General features: G+C 44.7%; 1 protein-coding gene across 1 annotated transcript in view; it reads left to right on the top strand.

The window, feature by feature from the left end:
* LOC126174749 (THO complex subunit 1) overlaps positions 1-17,581 on the top strand; it is a 109,580-nt gene that overhangs the window by 38,712 nt on the left and 53,287 nt on the right. Inside the window, exon 8 of the mRNA XM_049921068.1 lies at positions 17,190-17,319. Coding sequence (XP_049777025.1) covers positions 17,190-17,319 — 130 coding nt within the window. The remainder of the gene's footprint in view (positions 1-17,189; positions 17,320-17,581) is intronic.

Consider the following 17,581-nt stretch of genomic DNA (forward strand, 5'->3'; position numbering starts at 1 on the left):
AGTTGTTTGTTCACTGCCTTGTAATACGTTGCACTGACCAAAATGCAGCCCACTGTGAAGGCTGTTCTCAAACACAGGATGCGTTGGTTGACATTCATAAAGAGCAGAAAATTGCCTTGACTACTGTCAAACAATTGGCTGCTGCTGCAAGTCAGTGGGTTGCAAGAGCTCCTGAGAGTCGTGTACCTGTGGTACCTGTGCCAGAGCTATCTTAAGTCTATCCTCATCTGTGGTTCCTGCTTCCTCTGCAGAAAGTACACTCTGTGAGTAGCAAGTCAATGGTAGATCTAGGTGTCCTGTGTCCTTTACAGGGTAGTCGGGGCCAGGGAGGACTCAGGGCATTGAACTGATCCCCCTAACCAAGAAGTTTGAGGTGCTGTCTTTCAGTGAAACTGAGGCAGTGGGACCAGCTTCACCTGTTTTAGGGGAACGTGTTTCATCCAGTGTCAAGAGAAGGAAAATTCCTAAGGGTAGGGCTCTATTAATCGTCGGCAGTTCAAATATATGTCAAATGATGATACCTGTCAGGGAAATGGCAGCAAAGGATGGGAAAGGACACCGGGTGCACTTAGCATGTATGCCTGGGAGCCTCATTCAACATGTTGAAGAGGCTATTCCAGCTGCCATTGAGGGAACAGGGTGCAACTAACTGCAGGTTATGGCAGACGTTGGAAAAAATGATGCCTGTCATCCGGGCTCTTAGGTCATATTTGGGTCATCCCAGTGACTGGCAGAGAAGTTTGAGAAGACCAGCCTTGCGCATGGAGTTTCAACAAAGCTGACAACTTGTGGCATTGTCCCCAGAACTGATCGTGGCCCTTAGGTTCTGTGTTGAGTGGGAGGACGGAACCAGAGACTGAATGTTTCAGTGGCAAGGTAGGCTGTGATTCATGGACTTGTGCCATAGGGTCAAGAACTGTAGACAGGGTGTCTACGACCCGGGACAACCGGGAAATCCAGGAAAAACCCGGGAATTTTTTCATCCGGGAGAAAACCGGGAAAAACCCGGGAATTTTTCATTGTTTTAGCTTTCAGTTAAATTTTTGTAATTTTGACTGCAGAATTGATTCTCTAGCAAAGAATGTTATTGTATCCTGCTACTGGAGAATGATACTGCAGCAAGAAAATATAAAGGAGAGGGAAAAAAATAAAACTTTAGTGGCAAAGGAAATGTGCAATTTACCACAACAAAACACCGTGCACGCACAAGCGTCTGCAAATAGCAAAAATATGTCAAAGGCCGTAGGGCGCAGACTGTAATTCTTCGTAACAATAAACTGCTTACTATGAGCATGACGTCACAACTGTTCACATTAGGTTCGTTTGACCAATTGCCAGCGGTCTGTTGCACATGCGCATTTGACTCGCGTATAAGCAGTACCTTCTCCCGCTTCCCGCTACTTGAAGTTTGGCTGTTAGCTGTATCGATAGTAGCAGCAAGCAGCCAGATGCAAACGTGAAAAAATTTTCTCCCGCACCCTAGCTGCCAGATTCACTCTTGCACAGAGTTGTAGTGGGGAAGAGGTTAACCTCCACGTGACCCGTGTTTACGTTAAGTGATTTCGCTGCTTCTCTTCGTGTACAGCTCCCACATCAAATGAAAACAAAACGGATATCAGGTGAATTAAAATACATTCACATAATTACGGAGGGCAAAAATATTAATTTCAGTTTTCTGATTTTATTTTATTTCCAAGTTTGTAGCAGTCAAACATTAATCGCCTTGCAGAACAGTGAAGTTAATTTTGCAAGTTTGCTAAAGAAATTTGGCTTTATTAATCTTTCCGCTGAGGCAGTCATTTTATTTGAAACGAAGTGTTTCATTCTACAGTATTGCCTAATTCCAACTGTTCGCTGAATTTCAAGTGCACGTTATCATCTTCTGCCATACATGGCATTATGCCATAATAAAGAACCAAAAATGAGATCGCAGAGTACTGGTACTCCAAGAAAATTTACATCCCAAAAACCACACTGAAAAGCTTAATATCAGATGGAACCTACTTCATTGTGAATCTGGAAAAAGCCAATTTGCACTCAAGCCGAATTATGCATTTTAGTATAGTTTACGAAATTCCGATGCTCTTTGGAGTACCCTCTGATGACCTGTTTCTTTTATGCTGTAATGTAAGCTCTGTTAGTACTTTATACACACGAACATGCGGGCTTCCTACACCAATACAGTTGCTCACGCACAATAATGCCTGTTTTTCTGGCGCTCTCTGGCAACTGGTAAATCGAACCTATTTCTAACGGTCTCTAGATAGTATTGCGAACAGTGGTTAGAAAAACGTTACTTTCAAAGTAAATTTATGAATTATGTTACGTGTGAGAAAGTGGGATGGATATCTAAATCACAGAGCGTTCGTAACTGAACAGTTTGAGGACCAGCCACTTACAAGAATTTCGAGCCGAGGCATTTATGTCAGAATTTTAAATTGACTGGCACATTTGTGTGATGTATCTTAAAATGTAACACACGCAAACAAAAACAAAAATTATATGTGAAAGCTTAGCTTTTATTGTAGATATACGGTACTGTAACACTGTAACACGAATTCTTTACAGACGATTGGAAAAACTGGTAGAAGCCGACCTCGGGGAAGATCAGTTTGGATTCCGTAGAAATGTTGGAACACGTGAGGCAATACTGACCTTACGACTTATCTTGGAAGAAAGATTAAGAAAAGGCAAACCTACATTTCTAGCATTTGTAGACTTAGAGAAAGCTTTTGACAATGTTGACTGGAATACTCTCTTTCAAATTCTGAAGGTGGCAGGGGTAAAATACAGGGAGCGAAAGGCTATTTACAATTTGTACAGAAACCAGATGGCAGTTATAAGAGTCGATGGGCATGAAAGGGAAGCAGTGGTTGGGAAAGGAGTGAGACAGGGTTGTAGCCTCTCCCAGATGTTATTCAATCTGTATATTGAGCAAGCAGTAAAGGAAACAAAAGAAAAATTCGGAGTAGGTATTAAAATTCATGGAGAAGAAGTAAAAACTTTGAGGTTCGCCGATGACATTGTAATTCTGTCAGAGACAGCAAAGGACTTGGAAGAGCAGTTGAACGGAATGGACAGTGTCTTGAAAGGAGGATATAAGATGAACATCAACAAAAGCAAAACGAGGATAATGGAATGTAGTCAAATTAAGTCGGGTGATGCTGAGGGAATTAGATTAGGAAATGAGACACTTAAAGTAGTAAAGGAGTTTTGCTATTTAGGGAGTAAAATAACCGATGATGGTCGAAGTAGAGAGGATATAAAATGTAGACTGGCAATGGCAAGGAAAGCGTTTCTCAAGAAGAGAAATTTGTTAACATCGAATATAGATTTAGGTGTCAGGAAGTCGTTTCTGAAAGTATTTGTATGGAGTGTAGCCATGTATGGAAGTGAGACATGGACGATAACTAGTTTGGACAAGAAGAGAATAGAAACTTTCGAAATGTGGTGCTACAGAAGAATGCTGAAGATAAGGTGGGTAGATCACGTAACTAATGAGGAGGTATTGAATAGGATTGGGGAGAAGAGAAGTTTGTGGCACAACTTGACTAGAAGAAGGGATCGGTTGGTAGGACATGTTCTGAGGCATCGAGGGATCACAAATTTAGCATTGGAGGGCAGCGTGGAGGGTAAAAATCGTAGAGGGAGACCAAGAGATCAATACACTAAGCAGATTCAGAAGGATGTAGGTTGCAGTAGGTACTGGGAGATGAAGAAGCTTGCACAGGATAGAGTAGCATGGAGAGCTGCATCAAACCAGTCTCAGGACTGAAGACCACAACAACAACAACAACAACGGTACTGTGTACATTAATGTAAACCGTTAACTTTTCCTCTTGCGTGTTCGCGCTATGTAACCAGTGATCTTGCTATTGGCTGACTATAACACGTGTCCTATGGTCTGAATAGCTGCTGTCATCGGCTGGCGAGATCTCGTGGCTTGAGATATGACTCGCTTACAAAAGGACATCGCAATCTCGGTTTCAACGCTCCGGAAACTAACGCGCTGTGTTTGGTACAATTCGAATTTATACTTTCGTAATACGAAAATATGCAGCGTATATGTTGCTGCAAATCAAAGGTCTTTCCAAAACTTCTCTGCCCCGCCTCTTCTTTTTTTTTTTTCCGGGAAGTTGTGCGCGATTGTATAAAACGTTAACCATTCAAAGGATTGATAAGTTTTACAGTTCTGAGGGAAAATCTACGGAAAACCTACTGTCACTTAGCACAGAAAAAGTGTATTTTCGCCCGGGAAAAAGCATATTTTTTAAACGGAATATCCGGGAGAAATCCGGGAATAATCCGGGAATTTTTTTTCCTTGTCCCCGTATACACCCTGGTAGAGTCCCTCTAAATGGGTCAGGTGTGCACTACCCATCAGAGGCTGCTACTCAGGTAGCTGACTGTGTGTGGGGTGCACACAAGAGTTTTTTTAGATTTGGCGACTCTCCAGACAATTCAGATAACGATAGCTGAAGGAAACCCAGAAGTATCAATGTAAGATCGAAAGAGATGCCTCCCACAGGTGAGAGTATTAAAAGTCTAATGTTAAACTGCTGAAGCATTCACAACAAAATGCCTGAGTTCGAAGCACTAATGAAAAGTAGTGAAGATCAAATGATACTAGGTATAGAAAGCTCATTGAAATGTGAAATTTATAGCAGTGAGATTTTTGGGGAAAATTTAAGTGTATATTGAAAGGATAGGCAAGTGGGAAATGGATGTGGTGCATTTGTAGCAGTAGACAAGAAACTCAAATCCACCAACATAGAAATTGAAGCTGCATGTGAGATTGTTTGGGCAGGACTCAGTACCAGGGGCGGGCATAGAATGATAATTGGATCCGTCTATCACCCACCAGACAGCTAGTGATTCACCCAAAAGACTTAGAGAAAACCTCAGTTCATTTGCACATAAATTCCCCATTCATACTGTAATTCTTGGTGGAGACTTCAGTCATCCAACAATTAACTGGGAAAATTACAGTTTTGTTAGTGGTGAGTTTGATAAGACATCCTGTGAAACATTATTGAATGCCTTCTCTGAAAACCATCTAGAACAGACAGTTCAGAAACATACAGGATCTAACGGCAACAAATACACTTGACTGCCTTAAGGATTTCCACATTGAAACTGGTATTAGTGACCATGATGTGGTTGTCATAACAATGATTACCAATGTACAAAGGATGTCTAAAACAAGCAGAAAGACATATATGTTCAGTAAAGTAGATAAAAAAATCAGTTGTGACACATCTCAACAAGGAACTTGAAACTTTCAGCATAGCACAGAAGCACGGAGAGAAACTTTAGCTCGTAGATTGATATGTATCCAGTAGAACAGTTCAGAATGGGAGGGAACCTCCTTGGTATACAGTCAGTGTAAAGAAATTTCTAAATAAGCAGAGAGTACTGCATAATAGGTGTTAAACAAAGTGTAGGGTTATAGAGAGAGAGAAATGTGAATGAAACACATTGGCTGTCAAGAGAGCGATGTGTGATGCCTTCAGTGATTACCATAGCAGAAATGATATTTCACAAAACCCAAAGAAATCCTGGTCGTAGATAAACGCTGTTAGTGGCACCAAAGTTACTGCCCAGTCCCTAATGAAAGAGACAGGAGCCAAAACTGAGGATAGCAAAGCAAAAGCTGATGTGCTTTACTCTGTTTTCAAATGTTCCTATACAAATTGAAACCCAGGAGAATTGCCCAGATTTAATCCTCATACCACTGGAAAGATGAATTAAATAAGAATTTGTGTCAGTGGTGTTGCGAATCTGAGCAAAGCTCCAGGGCCCGATAGAATCCCTGTCAGATTCTATACTAAATTTGGGGCTGAGTTAGTCCCTCTTGTAACTGTAATCTGTCATAGATTCCTCGAACAAAAAATCATCCCCATTTCTTTGAAAAAAGTACAGGTCACACCTTTCCACAAGAAGGGTAGTAGAAGTGATCTACAGAACTATTGTCCATTGTCCTTAACATTGATTTATTGTAGAATCTTAGAACTTATTCTGAGCTCAAATGTACTGAAGTATCTTGAACAGAATGACCTCAGTGCCAACCTGGATGGATCCCAAAAACATTTATCATGTGAAACCCAACTCGCACTTTTCTCACTTCAGTAGATGCAGTACTTCTTGATTTACAAAAAGCAATTGACTCAGTACCACCCCTATGCTTATTGTGACAAGTACAATCATATGGGGTATCAAGTGAAATTTGTGATTGGATTGAGGACTTCGTGGTAGGGAGGACACAGCATGTTATCTGGGATAGAGAGTCATCGTCAGATGTACAAGTAACTTTTAGTCTGCCCCTGGGAAGTGTTCATGTTCATGTTCATATTGTGTATTAGTGACATTGCTGGCAATATTAATAGTAACCTCAGACTTTTTGAAGATGATGCAGTTGTCTATAAAGAAGTACTATCTGAAAGAACCTGCATAAATATTCAGTCAGATCTTGAAAAGATTTGAAAACAGTGTAAAGATTGGCAATTTGTTTTAAAAGTACGGAAATGTAAAACTATGTTCTTCACCTGGGAGTAACACTTTGTAGGGAAATGAAATAGAATGATCACAAATGCTCAGTTGTGAGTAAAGCAGGTGGTAGTTAGTTAGCTACATGTTTCACGGATCACTTTGCACGATGTAATGATGTGGAATGAGTCACTTTAAATTCAAATTGCAAATTAATTTGTACATATGGATACATTATGAACATCTCTAAGGGCTATTTTTATTTACCATCTAGTGGAGATGCTGACTCGCAGATAGGCAAAACAAAAAGGTTTTCACACTTAAAGCTTTCAGCCAAAGGCCTTTGTCAACAATGGACGCACATACGCACACACACACTCACGCAAACATAACTCACACACAAGACTGCACTCTCAGGCAACTGATACCACACTGCGAGCAGCAGCACCAGTGCATGATGGGAGTGGTGACTGGGTTTTTGTAAAGGAGGAGGCTGGGGCGGGGAGGAGGAGGGATAGGCCCCCAGGGGCTCAGCATTCATTTGCTGGGTACGGGCTTGGCGACCCCGGGGTTCCTGAGCTGGGGACTGGTAAGCGCCACCTGTCCCCCGTCACCGTAAGCTCTGAGTACACTTCAGCGACCACCGTGCGGCGCGGCGGTGGAACGTTGTGTGTCTCAGGGAATGGGGATCTTGGCTTGACCACCCGGATCGCGAGGATGGAACAAACCTCTATAAAAAAACCCTCAATCTTCCGGTGTGCTCCGCGCCTATGAGATGCATGGCTGTTGAGGTGGAACAGTCGCAAGCGGGCAACCTCTGGGGACACCTGCCACACCCCAGTTGAATAGGGCTTACTCAGGCATGCGGGGCTCTGTCTGAGCGGACCTTTAGTTCCCTAGCTGCTCGTGGGATTGAGATGGAACCCTCGAACTTTTCTTCTTTTCCTCCCAGCGGAAAGGGTGGGCCGCTGGTAGGTTCTAACACCCAATCTAACAAGAGGGCTCGTGTAGCCAGTCCTCCTAATTCAGGTACTAGTAACAGAACGCATTCTGCTTCTCAGAATGTGTTTCTCATAATTAAAAGAAAAGATGGGAGTTTTGAAAAAGTTTCGCCATTTTATATACAGAAGGGCTTAGAGGGTATTGCTGGCACGTTAAAGTCTGTAAAGCACTTGCACAATGGCACCTTGCTGGTTGAAACATCTAGCTTCCAGCAAGTCCAGAACCTTCAGAAGGCACAATTTCTTGGGGAGTTTGCGATAGAGACTGAATTTCACAACACCTTGAACTACAGCAAGGGTGTTGTGACTTGCAGAGATCTTGTCGACATCCCCCAAGACGAACTGAAGTCTGAATGGTCCCGGGAAGGAATTGTCGACGTGCAACACGTTATGAAACGGGTGGATGGTGCTCTCATAAAAACTGACTCATTTATTCTTACGTTTAACAGCACCAAATTGCCAGAGCATGTGAAGGCAGGTTTCCTACGTCTCAGTGTACGGCCTTATTACCCCAATCCCATGCGGTGTTTTAAATGCCAACACTTTGGCCACACTACTCTCGGCTGTAAAGGGGAAGCCACTTGCGGGAAATGTGGTAAAGCTGCTCATGAGGGAGTTGATTGCTCCTCTCCTCCCAAGTGTGTCAACTGCTCTGGGGATCACCCTGTGTGGAGTAGGGAATGTAGAGTTTTCCTTGAGGAACGGAAGATCCAGGAACTTAAAACCACCAAACGCATCCCGTACGGTGAGGCAAAGAAAATTTACCAGTCCCTGCAGCCGCCCACGTTCGCTGCTTCCTTTTCTTCCGTTCTGAAACAGCCAGTCTTGAAAACTGATGCCGCTACACAAACGGAGGTTGCTACTGTCAGCACTAGCACCTGTGTTTGTCAATGTACATGTGCTGCTGCTGTTCCTGTGAAGCCTGCTGCTCCTCCCCGGCCTTCTGACCAGGCCGTGGTAGCTGACGTCATGGAACTTCCTGCCCCTTCCCAGGTCCAGTCTTGTGCCATGCCTAGCACTTCTACACCCCCTACTGCTTCTGAGGTTTTGGCTCCAATGCCACCTCAGGCCAGAAAATCGAAGCACAAGCCAAAGGTGAAGACTCGCCCGCTAAAGGAGACTGAAGTTGTACAGTCTGCTGATGTGGATGTCATTCTCTCTGACGTCTCTCTCGACTCCTCTTCTGAGGCGATGGAGGTAGATGCCAGACTGGGGCAATCGTCTCGCCCCCAAACTGAGCCTCCACCTGTTGTGGGTTCTCCTCCCCGACAGAAAGTGCGACTGAAGGTACTCCCGCCCCGATAGATGGCTCCCATTATTCAGTGGAACATGAATGGATTCCGGGCACATGTGGAGGAACTGCACCTCCTAGCACGGCAACGCCCCCTGTGCTTGTGTTTACAGGAAACACATCTAAAACAATCTGATGCTCCTGTACTCAGGGGCTATAGGTTGTATCGCAAAGATGACCTGACTGGAGACAGGGCCAAAGGCGGAGTCGCCGTGTTTGTCGATAATGACCACCACTCCTCTGCTCTCCCCCTGGATACTGACATGCAAGCAGTTGCAGTTGCAATTTATTCCGGTCGGAGGCTTACCGTTTGCTCCCTTTATTTACCCCCTCTGGATGCAGTGAACTTAGAGGCTCTCACAAATCTTATCCACCAACTCCCCCGCCCGTTTCTCCTCCTGGGAGACTTCAATGCCCATCATGTCCTGTGGGACTCCACTTCTATTTGCGCTCGAGGTCGAATTTTAGAGAGCCTCCTCACATCTCAAGTGTTGTGCATCCTCAACACAGGTACTCCGACTCATTTCTCTAGTGCTACAGGGTCATTCTCAGCCATTGACCTATCTTTCTGCTCTCCAACCCTCATTGACTCCGTTCACTGGGAGGTCATTGACGACCTACATTCCAGCGATCACTTCCCTATCCGCATTCATCTCCTGGATGGTGTATTGCTGGAGCAGCGGCCACCATCGTGGATGATTGGCAGGGCTAACTGGCCACTGTTCACTCGGTTGGCTGTCTTTGACCGCCACAACAGTGTACAGGAATGGGTGGATCACATCACGCTTGTGATCCACCATGCTGCTGACCTGTCCATACCACAGTCTTCTGGCACTCTTAAGCGGCGCCTTGTGCCTTGGTGGACAGAAGAGTGCCGTTCAGCCATCCGTGACAGGCGTGCGGCTCTTCGCCAATTTAAATGCCGCCCAACAGCGGTCAATCTTACCGCTTTTCGTATCGCGAGAGCCAGGGCACGCCGTGTTATTAAAGAGAGCAAGAAAAGGTCATGGCATAAGTTTCTGGACTCCATCAACCGTTCCACTTGTTCCACAAAGGTATGGGAAGCCATCCGGAGGATTTCCGGTAAACACAGCCGTTTACCAATAGCTGCAGTCCTGAACCAGGGATGCCTCCAAACGACACCTAGCGCCATAGCTCAGTCGCTGGCAGAGCATTTTGCACAAAGTACTGCCACTGCAACCCAGGATCCAGCGTTTCGTCGCTACCGTGCGACTGTCGAAAGAGCGAATTTGAACTTTCGGTCGAACGGTTCTGAGGCCTACAACTCCCCTTTCTCCATGTGGGAACTTGAGTCGGCTCTTACTGAGACTTCTGACACTGCACCAGGTTACGACCGCATCCGGTACTCCATGCTTAGACATCTGCCAGTGGCGTCAAAGGAAATCCTCCTTGAATGTTTTAATCTCATATGGCACACAGGAGTGTTCCCAACCTCGTGGAGGGAGGCAATCCTCATCCCTCTCCTCAAACCAGGTAAGGACCGCACATGTCCCAGTAGTTATCGTAGTATCGCCTTGACAAGCTGTGTCGGAAAGACTCTGGAACGGATGGTTAACCGTCGTCTGGTCTGGCTGCTAGAGACCAGACAGCTCCTTAGCCGCTTTCAGTGTGGATTCCGAAAATTTCGATCCACAGTCGACAACCTGACCCTCCTCGAGGCGGCTATTCAGCAGGCTTTCCTCCGTCAGCATCACTGTATCGGTATCTTCTTTGATATCAGTAAGGCATATGATACTACTTGGAGACACTGTATTCTTGCACAACTGCATCAATGGGGCTTTCGTGGCCGCCTCCCTATTTTCATTCGGTCTTTCCTGTCTCAGCGGTTTTTTCGGACCCGCGTTGGTAACACACTGTCTGATCGCTTTGAGCAAGAGAACGGTGTCCCCCAGGGCAGTGTTTTAAGCGTTACCCTCTTTGCCATAGCAATCAACAGTATAACGTCTACAGTGAGGAGTCCAGTACAGTGCTCCTTGTTTGTGGACGACTTTGCTGTTTTCTGTTCCTCCTCTAGTGTTGCATCCGCGAGCCGTCAATTGCAACTAACGGTGCGGCGGTTAGAGGAGTGGGCTGCAAAGACGGGTTTTAGGTTTTCTGCCGATAAGTGTGTTTGTGTTCATTTTAATCGTTCTCGTCGTCTTTTTACGTTGCCTGCCTTGCATATGGGGGATACTGTCCTACAGTTTGGAGACACAGTGCGGTTTCTGGGCCTCATTTTTGACTACAGGTTGTCATGGTTGCCACACCTACGTGACTTGAAAGTCAGAACGCTGAAGGCACTGAACATCCTCAAGTGCCTCAGCCACAGGTCTTGGGGAGCGGACAGGGCGCGTCTCCTTCAATTTTATCGAGCTTTCGTGCGCTCACGGCTGGACTATGGCTGCACAGTATATGGGTCAGCGAGGCCGTCTTATTTGCAGATCCTTGACGCTGTTCACCATGCTGGGATTCGACTGGCTACGGGTGCTTATTGGACCAGTCCCGTACCCAGCCTCTGTGCTGAGGCTGGCGAACCGCCACTTACCATCCGGCGGCAGCTCCTGCTGGTGCGCCAAGCTTGTAAGTTTCTTGCAGCTCCCAGCTCGCCTGCTCACCATCTTGTTGCCCTTCCACCTCTGGATCGCCTTTTTTCCCGCCGTCCCCGGGCTACGTTGCCGTTTGGGATCAGGGTGCACCGTGTGCTTGAGTCCCTCGGTGTGGAGTCTGTCCAACCCCAAATCCTGGGTTTTAACCGCCTGCCACCCTGGTTACTAATGAGGCCACGTGTAATTTTAGATTTATTGCAGTACAAGAGAGATTGCACTCCTGCCACCGTTTTTACTGCAGCATTTTCTGCTATTTTATCTGAGCACCACGACTATGTAGCTGTTTTTACGGATGGGTCAAAACAAGGGGATTCCGTGGGTTGCTCAGTTGTTTTTCCGGATCGTGTCTTCAAGGTCCGCCTGCCTCAGACTTTTACTGTCTTTGATGCAGAATTGTCTGCGATCTTGCGGGCACTGGAGCCGATGAGACTTTCTTCTTCTCTTAAATTTCTTGTCTGTTCCGATTCACTCAGTGCCCTTCAATCATTGCACCATTTGTATCCGGCGGATAAAGTAGTCCAGACCATCCAGGATGCCCTCCTCCGGCTACAGCGACTGGGGAAGGTTGTAGCTTTCTGCTGGGTTCCGGGGCATGTCGGCATTGCTGGGAATGAAAGGGCAGATCTCGCAGCCAAGGAGGCGTGTCTTGATCCACACGTATCTCAGTGTGCTATCCCGTTGCACGCACTCACCTCGCTGTTGAGCTCCCGAGTCATGTGTCGGTGGGAGGATGAGTGGCTGGAAGTGACTGACAATAAGGTCCGTCTAGTCAAGCCCACAACGCGTGTGTGGTGTACTTCCTTTCAGCCCCGTCGACGGGACGAGGTTCTCCTCACTCGGCTTCGAATAGGCCACAGCCCTTTGACGCATGGCTTCCTGCTCCGGCGAGAAGACCCTCCATTGTGTGGTGCTTGCGGCGTCCAGGTCACTGTGAGCCACATTTTACTGGATTGTGTTTTATTTTCTGACCAGCGGGCCTCGGCTGATTTGCCAGCAGACCTGCCAACTCTTTTAGGCAACACTCGGATGAATGTGGTTAAAGTTTTAAAGTTCTGTGCCTTGTCAAATGTTTTTACAAAGATTTTAGGGAGAGGATATTAATTTGCTCACTGTGTGACAAGCTCGCCCATCTTTAATGTAAGTGGCCAGCGAATGACACTTTCCTGTGTCATTCTTGTTGCTATGTTTTCCCTTCCCTTAGCTTTTACTTTCTTATGTAGTAATTTCTCTCTTTTCCTGCTTTCTTTGAATGTGTTTTTCAGTTTTATTAGGTCTCTCCATATTCGTTCCTTTTAATGTGTGTCAGGGCGCTGATGACCTCGATGTTGAGCGCCCATAAACCCCAACACACACACACACACACACACACAGGAGGGATAGTATGGTGGGGATGACGGACAGTGAAGTGCTGCAGGTTGGGTGGCAGGCAGAGGGGAGGGAGGGGGAAGTATCAGAAAAGGAGAGAAATAAATAAAAAAAGGATTGGGTGTGGTGGTGGAATGACGCCTGTGTAGTGTTGGAATGGGAGCAGAGAAGGGGCTGGATGGATGAGGACAGCGACTAACAAAGGTTGAGGCTAGGAGAGTTACAGGAACAGAGGCTGTATTGCAGGGAAAGTTTCCACCTGCACAATTCAGAAAAACTGGTGTGGATGGGAAGGGTCCATATGGCACAGGCTGTGAAGCAGTCATTGAAATGATATAGTTTTTGGCAGCATGTTCACCAACAGGGTGGTCCACTTGTTTCTTGGCCACAGTTTGTCGGTGGCCATTCATGCGGACAGACAGCTTGTTGGTTGTCATGCCTACATAGAATGCAGCCAGTGGTTGTAGCTTAGCTTGTGGACCACATGACTAGTTTCACAGGTAGCCCTGCCTTTGATGGATAGGTGATGTTAGTGACCAGACTGGAGTCGGTGGTGGTGAGAGAATGTATGGGACAGGTCTTACATCTAGGTCTATTACAGGGGAATGAGCCATGAGGTAAGGGATTGGGTGCAGGGGTTGTGTAAGGATGGACGAGTATATTGTGTAGGTTTGGTGGATGGCAGAATACCACTGTGGGAGGGCTGGAAAGGATAGTGGGTAGGACATTTCTCATTTCAGGGTGCAGCGATAGGTAATCAAAACTGTGGTGAAGAATATGAAGAATGTAATTCAGTTGCTCCAGTCCTGCGTGGTACTGAGTTATGAGGGGGAATGCTCCTCTGTGGCCAGATGGTGGGATTTTGGGAGGTGGTGGGAGACTGGAAAGATAAGGCACAGGAGATTTGTTTTTGTACAAGGTTGGGAGGATAATTATGGTCAGTGAAGGCTCCAGCGAGAGGGACTGCTCGTCACTGCAGATGCGACGACCACCAGTGGCTAGGCTCCACAGAAGGGACTTCTTGATATGGAATGGGTGGCAGCTGTCAAAGTGGAGGTATTGCTACTCAGGCCCATCCCACAATCTCTCCCCAGAGTCCATTTCTCTACCCCTACCACTCCCACACTCCTACCTTCTACATGCTTCCTGAAGTCCATAAACCTAACCACCCAAGATGCCCCATTCTGGTCGATTACTGTGCCTCCACTGACAGAATCCCTGCTCTCATAGACCAACACCTTCAACCTATTAACCGGAACCTACCCTCCTATATAAAAGATACCAACCATTTCCTCCACCGACTCTCCACAGTTCCTGTCCCTTTATGACACGGTGTTCTGCTCATCACTATTGATGCCACCTCCTTGTACACTAACATTCCTAATGCCCATGGCCTTACTGCTATTGAACACTACCTTTCCCAACGCCCGGCGGATTCAAAACCAACAACCTCCTTCCTAGTCACCATGACCAACTATATCCTCACCCACAATTACTTCTCCTTTGAAGGCAGGAAATAACTAGTAGTGTTGTGTGGTACTCTTTGCCATGAAGCATACAGCAGCTTGTGGAGTACGCATTCAGTTGTAGATGTGTACATATGTGATCAAAAGTATCCGGACACCCCCCAAAACATACTTTTTTATATTATGCACATTGTGCTGCCACCTACTGCCAGGTACTCCATATCAGCAACCTGAGTAGTCATTAGACATCATGGGAGAGCAGAATGGGGCACTCCGTGGAACTCACGGACTTCTAATGTGGTCACGTGATTGTGTGTCAGTTGTGTCATGTGTCTGTATGCGAGATTTCCACACTACTAAACATCCCCAATTCCACTGTTTTTGATGTGATAATGAAGTGGAAACGTGAAGGGATGCTTACTGCACAAAAGCTTATGGTCTGTCCTCTTCTGTTGACTGACAGTGACCGCTGACACTTGAAGAGGGTTGTAATGTGTAGTAGACAAACATCTATCCAGACCATCACACAGGAATTCCAAACTGCATCAGGATCAGCTGCAAGTACTATGACAGTCAGGCAGGAGGTGAGGAAACTTGGATTTCATGGTGGAGTGGGTGCTAATAAGCCACACAGCATGCCAGTAGTGATACTAAATGATGCCTCACTTGGTGTAAGGAGCCTAAACATTGGACAATTGAACTGTGGAAAAACATTGTGTGGAGTGACGAATCACGGTACACAATGTGGCGATCCGATGGCAGGGTGTGGGTATGGCGAATGCCCGGTGAATGTCATCTGCCAGCATGTGTAGTGCCAACAGTAAAATTCAGATATGGTGGTCGTATGGTGTGGTTGTATTTTCCATGGAGGGGACTTGCATCCTTTGTTGTTTTGCATGGCACTATCACAGCACAGGCGTACACTGGTGTTAGCACCTTCTTGCACCCCAATGTTGAAGAGCAATTTGGGGATGGTGACTGCATCTTTCAACACGATCGAGCACCTGTTTATAAGGCACGGCCTGTGCCGGAGTGGTTACACAACAATAACATTCCTGTAATAGACTGGCCTGCACAGAGTCCTGATCTGAATCCTATAGAACACCTTTGGGATGTTTTGAAAGGCCAACTTCATTCTAGACCTCACCGACTGACATCGATACCTCTCCTCAGTGCAGCACTCTGTGAAGAATGGGCTGTCATTCCCCAAAAACCTTCCAGCACTTGATTGAATGTATGCCTGTGAGAGTGGAAGCTGTCTTCAAAGCTAAGGGTGGGCCAACACCGTATTGAATTCCAGCATTACCGGTGGAGGGCGCCACGAACTTGTAAGTCATTTTTAGCCAGGTGTCTGGATACTTTTGATCACATAGTGTAGATGTAGACGTAGAACTTACATATCCAAAATAAAAAGCCAGTGGGATTACTGTTTTTTAGTTACCTGATGAATATCTCAATCTCCTTAGAGGTTGTATTTTTGTAAATGAGAAGAATGTGGAAGAAAATGTAATGCACTGTATTTGGCCAAATATTAGTTGGTGCAATGCTTGCAGTCACTATAAGGAAGTAGTCATCGAATTTGTGACCAGTGATTTGAATGTGTCACAGTTTCCACCAGAGCTATTTTCTTTGGGGTTAATTTCATTTGGATTACTATTTTTGTTTCATTTCGTTTAAAATTATTTCAAATTTTGTTTTATTCTTGGATATTTTTATTTTTGGCAAAATGTGTATTTCACTTTTTTTAAATAACAGACTGAAGGATTTTACAATCCGGTATTAATGAAGTTTCAACTCCTGACACTGCTTTTTTTCTGAATTAGATGCAACTCATTTTTCTAGCACAAAATACTTTAATTTCAAGGGTTATCCATTCCATATCATTGTTTTTGCTGTATCTCATCTCCTTGGCATCCAGTGTGAGTTTGGATATCACTTCTCATTCATTTAATTTGAAAGTACTGATGTAGGGAGTGTGGATTCATAAAATTTGTGCAGGTAAATTGTTAAATTGTTACTTAACTTCTGTTCTTATATTTAAAAACCATTCCCAGTAGCAAGTTGCATGTCAAATACTATAGACATTCTGGCTGACAGGTTTGATCATGGCCTTATGAAGAGTCGAGCATAAATTTCAGGACAGATGGGAGACCACATGTGTATGGTGATTGGTCAGCTTTATCTTGATGATGAATATTTCACCAGTGTTGCGCCTGAAGTGTGTGACACTGGTTGGATGTACAGAGCAGACATTACGGTTATGTCTTTCACTGTCTTTTGTTTAGATTCCAGACAATACATAAGTGTCATATTAGATTTGTAATTGTCTCCTGTAACATGGTGCTGTATCTCATTCTCTTCTTCATTGCCACTGGACTTGAATTGCCTTCTCAACTTCCAAAACATTTTAAAATCTACTTACATTGTTCATACAAAAATGTATTAACTTTTCCCATTTTTTGTATAATTATAGTGTATCTATTAGTAAGTACAAAATTAAACCAATAGAATTATTACTTCCTTCTACTCACACTGTGTTGTGTGTATGGATTCAGCGCAAACAGCCACATGACCTGTTTTGTTCTCTATTATTATCTTCATGTCCAGAGTGTATAGACAGACTATTACAAAACACTGCATTTCTGACTGAAAAAGAAATGCCTTACAAGTAAAATTAATGATTCCACCATGCTGAAATGCAATTTTTTACCATCATTTTGCAAACTGCTGTTGGTTATGAGAAGTGCATGTAGTTTATATTTGAATACTAGAACCAGTATAGTATACTGACCTTTTCAGTCTAGGAGATTGTGGACAATAGACTGGCAAGTGAGTACAGAATTTCAGAATTGGATTCTGTATAGTATGTTAACTTGTTTTAGTGTAACTGCCCATCCCCCTCCCTCTGTTGTAATGTTTGTAATGGCAACATTCCCTTGTATACCAGTTACTTGATTACATAATTATGTTCCAGTGAGAGCCACGAACTGAAGACAGATCAAGTAGAGTGGGTCAAAGAAACCACAGACATGGTTTACAATCTCCTGGCAGAAACACCACCAGATGGTCCTTCATTTGTGAGGGCAGTGAAACATATACTTAAGGTATGTATGTATGTTTTTATTAAGAAGAGAATAATTTTAAAAAATTCAGGGTAAATAAAGTAAAAATAAAAGTCCCTTGTTTCAGGTAGCAGCAGTATAATAAATGTAACCAAAAAATTATCTTAAACATTAGATTTCAGAACAAGAGATTTCAACATCTAGCAAAAGAAATGGAATTAGACAATTATGTATTATAATGTAGTTTTTTTATTTTTCCCTTTCACCTGCATTTTCCGTTCTTTGTTTTTGTTCTTCTTCAGTT

Source organism: Schistocerca cancellata, chromosome 3, assembly GCF_023864275.1.
Source record: "Schistocerca cancellata isolate TAMUIC-IGC-003103 chromosome 3, iqSchCanc2.1, whole genome shotgun sequence".
Lineage (NCBI taxonomy): Eukaryota > Metazoa > Arthropoda > Insecta > Orthoptera > Acrididae > Schistocerca > Schistocerca cancellata.